The sequence below is a fragment of the Mastigoproctus giganteus genome, chromosome 13 (assembly GCF_048544385.1).
Source record: "Mastigoproctus giganteus isolate SK-2022 chromosome 13, ASM4854438v1, whole genome shotgun sequence".
Lineage (NCBI taxonomy): Eukaryota > Metazoa > Arthropoda > Arachnida > Uropygi > Thelyphonidae > Mastigoproctus > Mastigoproctus giganteus.
This window is the reverse complement of record NC_143587.1, coordinates 66,565,005-66,581,610: the sequence shown is the minus strand read 5'-3', so window position 1 is coordinate 66,581,610 and position 16,606 is coordinate 66,565,005. Positions and strand designations below refer to the sequence as shown.

General features: G+C 35.8%; 1 protein-coding gene across 3 annotated transcripts in view; it reads right to left on the bottom strand.

Moving 5' to 3' along the window:
- The window catches only part of LOC150076133 (nephrin-like), a 263,105-nt gene that overhangs the window by 12,497 nt on the left and 234,002 nt on the right, over positions 1-16,606 (bottom strand). For 2 of the 3 annotated variants that reach the window (XM_090387971.1, XM_090387968.1), the window contains exons 12-21: positions 12,748-12,806; positions 12,394-12,637; positions 11,364-11,657; positions 9,583-9,861; positions 8,899-9,207; positions 5,920-6,207; positions 3,048-3,224; positions 735-764; positions 488-633; positions 144-255 (exon numbers count right to left, since the gene is read on the bottom strand). In XM_090387971.1, the coding sequence (XP_090244097.1) occupies positions 144-255; positions 488-633; positions 735-764; positions 3,048-3,224; positions 5,920-6,207; positions 8,899-9,207; positions 9,583-9,861; positions 11,364-11,657; positions 12,394-12,637; positions 12,748-12,806 (1,938 nt within the window). The remainder of the gene's footprint in view (positions 1-143; positions 256-487; positions 634-734; positions 765-3,047; positions 3,225-5,919; positions 6,208-8,898; positions 9,208-9,582; positions 9,862-11,363; positions 11,658-12,393; positions 12,638-12,747; positions 12,807-16,606) is intronic. The other variant, XM_090387970.1, reaches the window with a different exon arrangement.

The window sequence follows — 16,606 nt, the reverse complement described above, 5'->3', positions numbered from 1 at the left end:
TGCGTTGCTGGACCGTAGCGGTTCCATCACGCTTTAATTTCATGATGATATCTCCAACAATCGACTGCAGCCCACAAATCCCCAACATTAAGGAACAAACTAATTTTATAATACTGCTCTAAATTTGTTACTGTTTACCTTACCTGTTTCAGGATACCTGTATGGAGAATACTGTGGTACCGACCCATCCGGAATATATGTTCCATCTCCCTGGTCAATAAGATAGGTACTGGAAGCTGGCTTCCCTTGATCTTCCTGAAAATAGATGCCAAATATCGTTTAAGATATAAGCTATTTCAATGTGATGCATTTTTAAACACAATTTTAGTATTTTGATTGCGTTCTTTCATTAAATTTATATCTGAAGAAGAAATCGTAATACTATTCTCAAAACGTTTATTTCCAACTTCACTTGTATTATTGACCCTTTAATTAAACAACAGCAATTAAAATTCATGGAACGTTGATATGTATTATCTACACTTACTGAATATTCTTCTGTACTCCGTCCTTCTGAATATGCTTCGCTTTTTTCGGAAGTTGAGCTTAACGTTTCTCCATTCACGGTTTCATTATAACTACTCGGCGCGTACATTTCGATGGTGGCAGCTTTACTACTGGATTGATCGCTTTCTACGGGAACAAAATATTGATTTTTACAATCTATTACTAGAAAATTTCAGTTTAATTTTGCCCATTTAAATTACTTAACTTGCTAACTTCAATGTACTTACTTTGGCATAACTTAGCCAGCCTGTTCAACACTGGCAGCATGCGAAAAATGAAAAAAAATACGACATAGTTGAAAGAAATTACTTGGCAGTTCTTATTAAATTATTTATAAATAATAAAAATAGGGCGTATTATATAAATTATAAATTCTTTTTTCATTTTATTTAATATTCATTTATCTTGGGATTATGAAAATGTTATTTATGACAGTCATTATATTTAATGCCAACAGTTATTAGTAGAAGAAAGCTAATTAAGAAGTATCTAAACTGAATAGATTTCTCTAATAATTGTGCCACATGGGGGCGCTGATTCGAAGAACGTCTCTTGAAAATTTGATGCAGACCTGGGTGCGTTTACCGCCCACGATCAGCGTTTGAAATCAGGGTGTTTCCGTGGTTTAAATTTTAGCGCGTAGTTTAGTGAGAAGAGTGATAATTCGTGCAATGGCTGAAGACGTAGGCATTTCTTATGGCACATTTCTAGACATTTAAGTGACAGTTTAGGAATGAGGCGCCAGGTTCGTTCTAAAACGGCAGTCTTTAGCTAAATCGTAAAGCTTATTCGTTATTTTCTTTCTATGTTCGGATCGTATAGGGGCATCCATTGGCATATGGCTCAATAGCGACCAATAGGATCGTTTTGGAGTTCGCAAGTCATATCCGTCCATAGTGTAACCTCCAAATTCCTTAATCCATCTACTTTTCTAAATTCAAGCCCATGAAGTGTATAACTTATTTTTGGGTTACCATTCCCCAAGTATAAGACTGTTTTTCTGGCCATCCTTGAAGCCTAAGTCGTCGCAAAGAGGTGCTGATCATTAACTACTCTTCCGATCTAGACATCACGCCTTGGATCCCTTCGTCGATGACATTTAAGATACTCTTGAACAACAGTGGTCCCAGTACTGATCTTTGAGGGACCTCACTTCTTACGTTAATTCAATCTGAAGAATAACTATTAATTATAACCTTCTGCTTATTGTCCTGCAGCCACCCTGTGATCCCAACATGTTCCAGCTCATACAGCAACGTCTAGTGTAGATCTGAGCCAATTGCTTTTTAAAATCCAAACAAACAATGTCGAAATAATTTTCTACATCCAGCTGATGAGTGACACTGTCAAAATAGCAAACTAGGTTGACTAACGTGATTTTCCCTTTACAAAACCCTGCTGGTCCCTTCAGAATTCCACCTCTATCTAAATAGCCCTGTATTGCACCTCTTGATCATTGCCTCCATGATTTTGCCTACCACTGAAGTCCGACAGACCGGTCGGTAGTTACCTACTTTATCTCTGAACGGCGTTTATGTATTTTCAATATGTTGTCACATCAATTGAAGTTCTTTGGTTGGTTATTGCAGAGTTTTAGGCGCATCAGCAACTTAGGCCATATTCAGCCGTGCATAATGTGTTAGTAAATGCATATGTTCTAGGGTCGATTTACTGTTTTCTGGACGAAAAACCCGAGTTTCCGGGAGAAAAACCATGTTACCCTCTTCTGAGACCGACTAACTGGGCCACGTTGTGAAGAAGCCCATAAAAAATCCTCTCGTCATTGACGGGATTCGCGCTCAGGTCTTTTCCAGATGGACCTAAATTCCTTAACATGGAAGCAAACTAACCTGGTGACTATTTAATTATGTCTTAAGTTGCACAACACAAAATTTAATAGCAACAAAATCTAACAACAAAACACTTCATTGGGATATTTACATTTAAGTCTTTGAATCATCTAGCTTTCCCCCTTCTATTCCATTATTTCTTTCCAGACTACTTTGTCCAATTAGGGTGTTTGTTTCGACACATTTATCGTCAAGAAACTGGAAGATTTTGTTTTTGTGGTGGTGGAAGAAATAATCAGAGTTTTAGGAAATAAAAAAAAAAAAAAAAGGAATCAACCACTTTAAACGGAAAGGCTTGAAAAGAGCCCAACCGACATCGCTGGTTGCTGCATTTTCAGTTAATTGTGATTTAAGAATCAATATGTGTTGCAGGCCGGCAAAGTGGAAAACTACCATTCAGTGGATTCATTAAATCTGTCTTTGCCACATACCTCACGCACACCGACCACACACTTGCGTCAATAAATAATTAGGAAGGATGTGAGGCGCTAGTAATTAAAACAACGGATAATACTATCTACTGCAGGTATCTAAGTGAGGGAGTTTTTTGTTGGTCATAGCATTAATCAGTCTTTCCCCTCGCCGCTAAAGGAACAAATGTATGTTTATCTTCGTTCTGTCAGGTCTTTTCGGTCCCCCCCAACCAAGTAACAGGCATTAATTTATGGCAGATAAGAAAGACAGACTTACCTTCTTCTATTCTCTTCTTCCTCCTTTTCCGCACGAAGCAGATAACAAGTATAATGTTAAGAATGAGCAGACAACTCCCTACAACAGACACCGTGATAATAATGAGTCGAGGGATGTCACCTTTTTCCGATAGGACTTCAGTTAACGCACGTTCTGTTTCCGTAGCGGGAGCCTCACCTGCAGAACAACAAACGAGCAATTTGTTTTCATATTTTATTTTATTTTTTTATTTTTTGGGCTCTTAAGTATTACATTCCTCTTTCTTTATAGTCCTAAACACTGCACTTTTCTTTTTTTATATATAATAATAAGTCATGTTAAGGAATGCGTATTGATTTTTATTTTATTTATTGCGTTCAAAGGCAGTAAAAATACGAACATAAAAGGGTACATCAATTTTGATAAGCGAAATATAACCAAGAAGTATCCTTATATTATTTCTTGAATTAATATGAACTGATGATATATATATACACTGACTTTACAAAAGTATAGGAACCTTCCCCTTGATCTCAAAGAGTTGATATATCTAGATAACTCAGTGGAATGTTGATGATTTCATCGGGATTTAGGAAATTAGGTTGAGAAATTTTACACTTATTATGGAACGTCTCAAGCGACCACTCTTTCTCTTGTACCCCAATAGCCATCTTCTACTGTTTAAAAAAACCTATGATTAGTTTTGCTGATACATTCCACTTTCTATATTAACAATTCCTGCACTGCACAAACGGACTTCATAAAGCACCAATTCTTAAAATACTTAACTTCAGCTCTATCTTCAACAACACCCAAACAGGAATAAACATCTTTACTCTATTCTTCCTCTATTCAAGCTTCGCTAACTACAGCCTTTCAGAATTTCTCCAGACCTCTTGAAACAGCTGCTAACTCTGTATAAATCCACCCTAATATGGAATATTGTTTCCACATCTGGGATGGTACTTAGTGGACTTTTCTTAAACTCCTAGACTCTCAAAAAGAGAGCAACAAAGACAATAAACGACCTCTCACTTTCTCTCTTTCCCACAGACTCACTCCACCCTCCATCGTCCATGAAATCACTTTTTATCACATGCCTTTTTCTGGATATTTTCATCCCAAACTGATACCCCAGCTGGTCAACAACCATTCACACTAACTTTTCTTCTTCCTCATTTATCCCTTTTACTTCTATTCTTTAGACCACCCTTGCTTCGTATTCATTAAAAGTACAATCTACATCAATAACTTCCAATACTTTTCGCGATTGGATTCACCATAAAAAGGGAAGAAAGAAAGAAATGTTTTACCCAATCTACAGTCCATGAAACAGCAAGATCAATAAAAGAACTGATGATCCTACAAAAATAGTTATGTTCCCTTTCGTGTGGGTCTTAAAATATGCCCAATGGTGAAAATGTATCCTTATCGTCCAGAGTAGAAAGAAAAAGCTAGAAAGAAAGATAGAAAAATCCTCTAGATAACTTAAACTCTAAATAGACATTTTTTTGGATAATCTCATCTTTTGCATCACAGCCTTAGTCACTATTGCACCAGTAAATTCCAAACTCCAACCTCATCTTTAATGGAAATTGAGAAAAGTACGGTATTTGATGAATGTTAAGAAGAAAAATCATTTTTCTTAAGGTGGATTTAACTGATTGAACTTTGGAATATTACTAAACGTTTAAAATTGACAGATATTAATTATTTAACCAACAAACTACTAATGGCAACTAGTTCTATAACCTTAACACTGGATAATATTAAATATATAAAAATAACTTCATTATTGAAATGAATAGGAGAATTTTTTCTTTGAAAAATAAATAACACAAAAGAGAGTTCTTGACAGAGAAAAGATTCAGAGCAAAATATACTTCTCAACTGAAAATAGTTCCCTCAGGAGGGAGGAATTTCATGCAGTTCAAACAAGAGAAAGAACTTGAAAGATCACAGTTCAAAACATAATAAAAAAATGTTAAAATAAAAACTCATACCAGGACATTTCGAAAATGTTCATTTTCAATGTTTATTGTACACTGCCCTACCATTAATATCCGGACATCCCTCCATAGATGGGGAAACAGGAAACAGGTTATCACAGAACCTGCTATAAATATGCACACTGGGCTTCGAACAGACAGTTGCAAAAGTGGACATGCAAGATGACACACGTTCAACAGAATTGATCACCTCAGCAAATGCTAGACGCCGATTAACAATGGTGTAAGGAGCCCGAATCCTGGACTGTAGAGCAGTGGAAAACAGTCCTATGGACAGACGAGTCGAGGTTCGCACTCTACCAGTCTGATGGTTTCCTGGGTGTGGCGAATTCCAAGGAAACAGTTCCTTCTTGATTGTATCGTCCCAACAATGAAGTTTGGTGGAGGCAGTGTCATGGTATGGAGCTCCTTTCATGGTTTGGCTTGTGCCCATTAGTCGTTATCGATAAAACCACAAATGCTGTCCAGGACCACCTGGACAATTATGCAGTTCCAACATTATGGCAATACTTCAGGGAAGGCCCATTACCTGTATCAGCAAGACAACGCGCCATGACATACTGCCCGGGTTGTAACAGAGTGGTTTGAGGACATGAGGGTGTAAAAGTTGGATTGGCCAGCCCACAGTCTTGATCTGAACCCTTTCGAGCATCTTTGGGATGTAATGGATCGTCGAGTACGTGCAGGTGTCCGGCAGTTGTAATTGTACTTATTACAACTGCGTTTTTGTCAAAAGGCAGTTGTTGTAATAAGTACAATTACGTTCCTATTAACAGTGAGGGAGATCAACAAATGAACTAAATATTTTTTGCTTTGAGTGCGTTGACCCTGAATAAAATTATCTACATAAGATTTTCAAGCGACTCTCAGGCAATATTACTTACGTAATGTGGTTGCTTTGATAATGTCCTTATTGTATGCGCTTTCGCCCAGGGAATTGAACGCCATTATACTGAAAATGTACTCAGTACCAAGTTCCAGACCGGTTACTGTGAAGGTAGTGGTGTTGACAGGATACGCATCAGCGTACAGGTAAGTCAGCGAATCCGTCTTCTTGTACCGAATACGGTAGGACTGTTCCATGCCTCCATCGAATCCTGGAACCCACCTCAGGATAACGGAATTGTGGGTAACGTTAACAACTTTTAACACAATTGGCGGATCAGGGTGAGCTGGAAAAGAAGAAAACGACAAGTTTATACAGTCGAAGGAACTGCCAAGAATCTTCAGCATCAATTTATGTACGCTAAATTTATCACACAATTTATGTACACTAAATGTAAACTACACACCATATTCCTCACAAAATATCTTTATTTTAATGTAACACGTGCACTAAATAAATATGCATCCTCGCAAAAACGTGTTTCTATAGCAACTTTTACTGGCTGTAGAACAGATATCATATTATATAACAATTCCAATTCATCTTGAGTGAAGTTTAAACTTTAAATAAATTCCAAAATCAATAAGGCACTTTCTTATATAATCTCCAACTTCGTAAAAATACTCCAGTACAGCCAATAAACAGATAAACTATTCCACCTGGTTTTTGAGTCGATGATTAACGATTTTTATTTTCCAAATTATTCAACAACATTTTTCTGTAGTATTTCATCATTTTTAGTAACAGATTTTCTAAACATTTTTACAACTTTTAGAATCTTGATGATTAATGTATTGATACTAGAATGCAACGTATCATTTTGAAATGGAGCATCAATTATTATCTCCATACCTGCATCATTCTCAATCTCTTCATCCCAACCATCGTCATCGATTGAGTATATGTTTACACTAGCTTCCTCCTCTTCTTCTGAATCAGCTTCTAAGTCTTTTCTATATAGAATCTGTACAATGGCCAGATGCATTCCATGAGCTAAGTACAACTGACGAATAACGTGCGAACGGTGGCCAAATTTCTGCATTACAGATGCATCATCTGTTGTATTGCCAACAAAGTCTTCATAAAGAAGTCCGAACGTGTCCAACTTAGCTTTAAGAATTTCTCGACATTTTCCGACTGACATCGTTCCATGAACTCTAGCAAGGCCAAGATTCCAAAAGCTTTTTGATGTCCACTCGTCTAAAGTTACGCTAGATCTGGCTGTGCTGCGCCTGAAAAGACAATATTTCTTCTGTAACTTTTTTACGAATTTTTTCTGCATAATTTATGACCATTTTTCTAACCTTATTTGGAGATGAATTTGAGATGTTTCAATAGCCTCTAGGTTTAAGTAAGCTGCGAAAATCATAAGTAATAGATTGCATGGTACCGTCGCTACCAACGAGAAATAACAGCTGGCAAAGATTCATTAATTTCTTTTTCTTTTTCAAAATATGCGGTTATTTTTCCATCAGCGTCAGTATCTGATTTTTTAACAAAATTTCTCTGTTTCAGAATTATCTTGGGCTCCTTTTAATAAATTTATTTTGTGTGTGGTTTTTAGATGTAAATGCAGCCCACTTGTACTGCCACCAGCTGCTTTGATCTACTTTCCACACTCCTTAATTTGATATATTCCAGCATCATTAACACGTTCAAAGTATTTTCAAGGATTCGTTCATTTCATTTTTCATTTTATTCATTCATTTGCTATGAATGAATATTTTTAAGCAAAAGGAACAAACGTGGAACGAACCTTCTTCAGTCTAGAACTCTAGAGCAAACCCAGACTGGGCGACACTACGTACTTTTCATACGACTAAAAACAATAGAGAAAGCGCCCCTTCTCCCACCAGGCATTTATAAGTTTCCAGGAATCCTCAAATGAACAAATTTTCCCATTGAATTTCCGAAAGTTGGCAGATGTTATCTTATAAAAGATTTAATGATCGTATTTGTGCGCGACTTAAGGCCCTGAAGATTAGTAAACTCGGCCAAGGTTAGAAATCCCATGGTGAGAGGGTATGTGACGAGAACAAGGCGATGGCAATAATTATTAAGAATTAATTAAATTAATCCCTAATTAAAACCATTCCACTGAAATTCTCTGCCTGCCGTAATCACTTTTACAATCTCTCTTATACGCGCCTGGACCTCATGAGTGATATTTGGAACACTGTAGTGGTATCTCTGGTTGGAAACACTTTTGGTCATTGGAAGGTCTCCTGTCAAAACACGCGGTCTTCGGCTTTGCGATTCAACTTTCGTATCTCCCCTTTTGTCTTCTGTTTCTGAATATCTCAACAGTGGTCCATGGGAACTTGAGGGTCTTTGGAATCCATCTAACACCAAGCAATAAAATATTGTACCTTCTCGGAGCCATATAGAGTTCAATGGACACCACATTCATGTAAGTGACAGTCAATATTTCACATACCGCGTAATTGGTGTTCCAGTACTTCTGATTAGTGTATCAAGAATCTGTTATTCCATCGTTCAAGGTCCTCTGTGAAAAATGTTGGATTTAATAAAGGTCTACTGTATCTAACTAAGGTGTAGAATCTCCAAAGTGTTTAAATCATTCTTAACTAAATACTCAAGTCATTTAGAAAGAACTCTTACTAATCCTTGTATAAGAAGTTCGTATTTTAGTTTTAACGGGAATTAAACTATTTGAATTTCGCGTAAGAATGTGGAGGAGTGTTTTGAAATTGTTATCCATCCGCTGATCACAAGAAAGGTAGCAACAAACTTAACACATTAATTAAATAAATGAATACAGAAGAAGTCCTGGAAGGGATGAAAATAAATCAACCATAACAGTTCCGAAAATATCCTTTAAAATCTGAAACTCAGTCCTATAATAAATACATCATTATAATGATAATAATAAATTCTCTCTTTAAACACCATACCACAATTTGAAAACCTTTATAAATAGCGATTCGTTCAGTAAATGATTGAGTTTCCTACTTACTTGTAATCTCCAGGGTAATTCTGGCGCTGTCGAAACCGAGTTCATTCCGGGCCACACATTCGTAAGCGCCATAGTCCTGAGACTTGACATCTTTAACGTGCAGCAGGCTTTTCCACTGGATCAAGTCCAATTTCGTCGTTTCAACTTGGTACTTCTCCGACTTGGCTTCAGAACTGAGAGTAACCCCTTCTCTCTGCCACGTGAATATGACGTCGGGTGCACCTTGAGCGATACAAGTGATCTTACCAGTATCTCCGTTGTCGCTAGCGGATTTAGCGTATTGTGGTGATCGGTCAATGATCGGTTTATCTACAGGAAGACACGTGATTGACACATCAGTTTAAGCTTAGTTTCCACACTGTGAAACAGCCTCTCTTTAGAAAGAAAAGCTGTTTTTTTTTTCCTCACAAAATTGAATTTATATAAAAAGTAGTTTTATTAAATAAAGATGTTAGACCTTAATTAATTTAAATGAGGTCTCCTTATCAACACAGTTTAAAATTAATATCACTAACTGATTAAGCATTACAATCTATATTACTAAAAACCTCTGTGTCCGGATGGACAGTTTCAATAATATTGTTAATACACGATAATTAGTAAACTGTGTTTAATGATTCTCTTTTTAAAATAACTTAAAATAAGTTATTTCATGACTATTAAAGAAAATGCAATATTAATTACGTTTTACAATGAGGTTGGTTACTCCAATATCCTTCTCTCCAATTCCGTTGTCAGCTACACATTCAAATTTTCCAGAATCTTCTTTGGACACGTTAAAGATGGTGAGAAAAGAACGTCCTTTCTCAACTGTATACCGAGTTCGCTCCATATCGAAATCTTCTCTTCGCCACGTGATGATGTCGTCTGTCATAGGATAACCATCAGCGGAACATTCAAAATAGGCATTGCTCTCTTCGTCTACCACAGCCAGTTCGGATGACTTCAGTATTTTGGCAGAATCTGCAAAGGGTAAATGATATAATCAGTTGATGTTGTAACGAGAGAAATTACACGATTAAGTACATATTGTACACACAAACATACAACAGCAAACAACAAATTGGCTGCCAGATAAATGAGGCTAGTGTAACGGGTTTAAGAAAATTTTTTGTTCATAATTGGGATAATACTGCAATTAGGCCTAACAAAGAAGCCAACCGTGACAGCGCAATTTCCAATTGAGTTGTATTTTGTCAGGTTTTACAACCACTTTAGCGTACCATTACTCACTCACCTTCCTTCACTGCCATAATATTCTATAAAGAGCCTCGGCACTATTTATCTATGATAATTAATTCATTTTCTGTTTAAAAACCTACTTGTCTTACAAGTATTCTCGGCTTCTCTGACTACTACTACTACCAAATCCACGAAAATTTCATTAAGATCAACTTTGGAAATTTTCATCATGCACGTGATAAAAACAAATCTGGCTAAAAGTGATTAAAACTTTACCAAAGATTAATGTGCCCTCTTTATTTGCACCCTATTCATAAAGAATATATGGAAATTAATCACTGCTAGTGACGCCAGGGAATTGAAAAACGATTGTGTTTCAGCAGCTACTTAGAGCGATCTATCTCCCTTGGAGTGGTGGGAAAAATTTTTTGACGTTAACTGGGAAATAATCGATTCCAAGACTGTCTTTACAGAAGGTGACGTTTTTTTATCGCCTTAGACAAGGAAAAAATCGTACATTATTGTCTTAAAGGAGTGGTGCCCATGCCTTCTGGCAGATTAAAAGCGAGCTTCCTTATTTTATTTTTTTCTTTTCCTCTTTCTCTCTCTCTCAATGTCGACGAATTGCAAAATATTGAAAAGACATGATGTATCACTAAAATGAGGGCAACATTTTTTTTTCATCATAATACAAAAGATGCTTCCAAGAAAACACCTAAGAATGTTGTTCTACTCTTATTTTTCGTTTTCAAGTCACGTTTGCTAACTCTTCTCTTTTTTCTAAGCAAATCATAAAAAGGCTGCAAAACGATGCACTGTCTGCTTTCAAATGAGCGACTTTCTTCATGCATGAGTTTATTATTCGGTGTAAATGGTTTTTAGAATTTCAAGAGCAACGTAACGCGTCTAAAGAAATAGATGAACAAACGTTTCAAGACTATTCTTCTTCAGGCAGTTATTAAAATGTACAAAAAGGCAGATTAATAAAAAAAATGAAAGGAGATTAAAGTCATTTATAAAATAACAAACCATAGAAAAAAGGTGTCTATATAAATTTCCATTTGATATGCACTGAGAAAGACACCTTTAGGAAGTCTTCAACTATTTTGATAAACTTAACGAATATAAACTTTTTTTATATTTAAATATCAATAATAATCTAATTTAAATCGAATCTTGCATACTGTCATGACAATTATTCCAATACCTAACTCGGTCTTGAACGAAGATAAAAAAAACAAACTCTGAAGTTTGTTTTATTTAACGCTAATTCAATCACTTACATTTAATACGAAGAGTGACCAGAAACTCTGTTGTTCCAAGTTCATTAGTGGCTTGGCATTTATACTGGCCGCTGTCCTCTTTGGTAGCGTTAGTAATGTTGAGTACAGGTCCGTTGGCAGTAATGCGAGGATTGTTTCCTCCAATAGTGGACGTCCAATCAGGAATCAGCACTCCTTCTTTACTCCATGTGTAGGTAATGAGATTGGGATTACCTCGAGCAGTTAGATTGATCACCGATGAATCTCCTTCTAATACGTCAAATGATTCAGAATTTTCTGGAAACTCGGGTTTATCTGAAATTGATAATAATGTCTATGGTTATCACGACTTTGGGAAAACTAGATAACTAGTATCGTTATTTAAATATGTTGGTGTGAATGTTTTAAGTCAAGAGATATAAACAGCAAAATTGTATTTAGCAAAACAAAGCAGTTTTAAAAATACAAAAATTAAATGAAGAGCAAAATGAACATATCACGGAAATAATGAAATATCTTAAATATAAATCGAGGATAAACATTACAAGATTGTTTAACTTGTTAAAAAGTGAGTGGTACAGAAAAGAAAATGCTTCTGAATTGTCCTGAATGTCGACTTCGATACAGTCTACTGGCAAATGTCTTCTTTCAGGTATTTAAGAGAGACATCAGAGATAAAGCAGTTTCAAACTCTTTCTGATACCAAATAAATTTTACTTTCCACAATTGATTCCGAAGAAGTAGTTTCCAGAAAGTAATCCTAGATAATCCGCAGTGCCAGTCAGTGGTTTCAAAATAATCTTCCCCAAAGCCGAAATGTCACAGATAGATGAAGATGTATCATCTCGTGAAACCCAGTTGCCATTCTACTATGATTCATTCCATATAGTTCATAATTGAACATTAGCACTAAAATGTCCCATAATTCCCTAGTTGTTATCAGTCGCACTTATACTTTCCCACCATATATCCACCCTTTAAGAACTGCAAAGTTGAACTGTATCAATTAGATGCATAGGGCCACTTACAGAATGGAAAATAACACACTTACACATAACTTTCAGGGTAATAGCATCATGGACACTCTGCTGAAGAATGTGATTGGTGGCTTGACAAAGATAGGTGGCGTCATCATCATCCACCGTGATATTTAGCTGTAAAAAATTCCTGCTCGACTTTCCCCCATAGGGGGCGTTGAAAGTACCATCTGGATTACCAGGTAGCATAAAACCATCTTTCCACCAGCTTATACTTGATTCAGGATTGCTACTTGCCGATTCACACATTAGCGTCACCTATCAGGAAAAAAGGGATATTGGCATTAATAAAATATATAACAATTTAATAATATAATATTAAAAAAATAATATAACCATTTTAGAGTAGTAGAAAGACTAGGTCATACCTTTTGACCCGCTCGTGGTCTCTTGGGCTTGATCTTTATCGTAACATTAGCTGGAGGATCTGTAACATATTAAATATATTTGTATATAAAAAAATATATATATATACATATTACTATAAAAATATAACTATTTATTCACTAATAACTGTATGGTATTATATATAGACACCATATTATAATTCTTTTGATATTTAATAACTTTAATTTTTTCCAAAAGTACTTTAGATTATTAGCCGAATATATCTCTTCATCCACAGGACTCCATATAATTGATATTGATCTCATTCCACTCTGGAATAATTCTGGTTGCCTGTTAGAGAGCTGATGACAATGAGTTTCAGTGAGTGACGTATTAAGCACAGTAGAATCACTGATTGCATCACGAGAAAAAATTTTTGAACTGGCAAATCTCAAATCTGCATCCACTGATTTATGCTTTCGTGTATCTAATAGCATGTTGGGCCACCTTTCACCATGATAACCACTTGTACCCAGCATGGCATCAACTCCATGAGTAATGCAGAAAGTGTTATATTTCGGTGATGGCTTTCCTAGGATAGCTTCCTCAGATAAAGTCACACTTCTATCTGCACTAATTTTTCTCTTCTTGTATGTTCTTTTATTCACAAGTGCATTGCTAGATTGCTGACTTTCAACCTGGTATGTGTTCAAATCTGGCTCCTGATTTTTTAATTCCCCATTATGTATTTCAGCTTCTTTCTGACTTTGTGCACTCTAGCCGAATAATTATATAATTTATTTATTCTACTTTCAAATTATTTTTAACGATAAAGATAAATGTCTGCATTCAAATTGCGTTATAAATAAAGGCGCCAGTATGATTCCAATGTTTTTTATGTTTGTTTTTTTTTTTTTTTGAGAATATCCCTTTTCTATCGATCTGTTATTGCTGTGTGTCTGCTCTCACAATCTTCATCCCTCTATCTCTTCTTAATCAGTTATATCTAGTACTGAGAGGTGAGGCTGCAGTGTTGCTGAAGGGATTTTATCTCGTAAAGTTTTTCTGATCCTACTTAATAACAAAACTGCTCGATTCATCTCACCTAGCTGCCTAAGTCCTCGCTACGTTTTCTTGTTTATCGACACTTGAAAATATCTGCCCTAACATTCATTTCAAGTAAGATATATCCTCGAAGATCCAGTCTCCACAGTGGCAAAAGAACTGCAATGACAGATGTAATAAAGAGAGACTTTCAGGGATAATTCAAAAATCGCATATTTAGAAGGATATTGAACGACAATTTATTTTAGGATTGCAGAGACAGGAAATGGACCAGCTGGGATTTGTTTGTTAAAACTAAAGTGGGGGATAAATCGCAGAGGTAGCATCAGCTCGCATTATGGCTATGTGACTGAAATGGTGAAACTACTGAAGTGTATTATCAAATAAGATGTTTATTGAAGCTGATTTTCGGAGAATAAAATCCTTCTACAATGACTGTATGAATGGATTCCGAAATCTTTGAAAACAGGACAAATCCTTTCATGTAATATTTAAAGGTATGATGTCGATTTTTTTATTCTTCCAAAAAAATAAACAACCAGCTATATGTATTATGTTTGTCATCTGCGTGTTTTCTGTGATCGGTTTACTTTTGTTCTTGGGAGGATGAAGAGCGAAATACAGAGGAAAATATGGAACATTCGCTCCACAATATAGTGTAAAAAACTTCATAAAAGTTCCTTCATCAAGAATTTGGAATCCTTCCACGTAGTCAGTGATGCAAAACTCGTCCAAAAACTCATCCAAAAATTAAATATTAATTCGGAACTGTTTTAAGGAAGCATTTAAATTAAATTGCAATTTGTTCATAGGGTACTATTATTTTGTTAATTTTACTTAAAAGTATTTAAGGGCAAAATCCTCCTGCTACGAGGTAGAATGACTAATATGTAGGTTAGTGCAAATGCATCATTTTAACATAGCTATCTACCAAAATAGTTAAATTAATTAATTAAATTGGCATCGTTTTGGTTATATCTCATATTGTGACTGCCTTCCCAACGAGTTGCCAGGGTATTGTACTACCTGGAATAAATAACACTTCACCAGTGGAGAAGACTATTGTTATTTATTCTCAGCGGATACCACCACCCAGACAGCACCGTTTCAAAGCTTGTTGGCTTCTCTTCGGTGGATGGGCTATTGCAACACCAGGGTACCTGCTTCCCTTCGGTGGATAGGCTCTTGCAACACCAGGGTACCTGCCCACCCACCGAAGAGAATCCAACAAGCTTTGAAACGGTGCCGTCTGGGTGGTGGTATCCGCTGAGAATAAATAACAATAGTCTTCTCCACTGGTGAAGTGTTATTTATTCGAGGTAGTACAATACCCTGGCAACTCGTTGTGAAGGCAGTCACAATATGAGATATAACCAAAACGATGCCAATTTAATTAATAAATTTAACTATTTTGGTAGATAGCTATGTTAAAATGATGCATTTGCACTAACCTACATATTTGTTAATTTTATTAAAACGTGTTTTATTATACAAAAATAGGATGAAGCAAACAAATGCAAATTATAATAAAAAATAATTTTTGATCGAAGAAACAAAAAGTGGACACGAAATTGAGCCGATTCTCCAGAGCTGTGACCGTTCACTAATACTCGTTAGGATGGTCAAGCACATTCCTTCCGAAAGAGACATAATCTAAAATTTTCAACGGCCAATATCGAATCATTCTGAACAATATACAGTATCTGCTAAGGAGGCAAAAATATTTGTTTAATTGTCCTTCTGATGACACAGTTATAAATATATGCAAGTCGTGAATCAAATTTCGTTATTTAAGTGTCAATTGCACGAGACATTAAGTGACCCCCATTGCTTATCGCTTCGACAGGTTGCTAAAATTGCAATTAAATGATTATAATCTGACTGCAGTTCAGTTGGTAGCAAAGCGACTTTCAGATAACTACTTGAAAAGGAGCCACTTTGCCGATATCTTATAATTGTTGTAAAGGCATATTTACATTAGGGAACAAGCCTCCACTAGTCATTAGGGTTAACTAGACCACGGCAGACACGTTCACCATCTTGTTAATAACAGGCGTCATGAATTTATTAATAAATTATAATTCGAGCAATATTCAAAATCATTAGTCAACTTAACTCCCATCTGCCTGACCACCTGTGTCTGATATATCATTCTTCGCAGAATAAAATTTATTGCTCATTAAAATATTCACGATAGTCGTTGCAAGGAATAAATATTTTGCCATTGAAACCTCAAACGAATTAATAACACATAGACACCAACCTCAAAATGATTTAATTTCAGTTATCAGTATGCAATTAAACGTTGGTGTACAGGTTTTTTTGAACATGTCTTATTTAAAACTTAGATTTGATAAAATATCTTGTATATAATCCATAATTGTATATAACCATAAATAAATTTATAAGGATATAGTTAAGTACAAACCTTCTTTGAATTAATCAAAAAGATTTCCTTATATGATCATCCCGAACCAAGAACAAGGTATAGTCGCCTTTCATAGTCACCTCACCTTCCCTTCTCCATTGAATATATATCCTGGTGAAACCTCTCCTCATGTGCTCCTTATTAATATCGCTAATATTTAGTCTGATCCATGTGAGAGTGAAAGTAATGGAAATTGAGTGGCATTCTGCATTCCATTTTCTCTAATTTTCAATCAACTTATCAACTAGTTCTTTATGATTTTCACTTTTATCAAGAAAGCCATTCTCTGCAAGGAGAAATGACTGCTGGAAATTTCACTCAGCATCTGTTTAACTTGTGGGACCAATAAATATGCCACCTTTCCTTTTCCATCAGGCAATTTTAGAAACATGGGCTGTAAATTGATT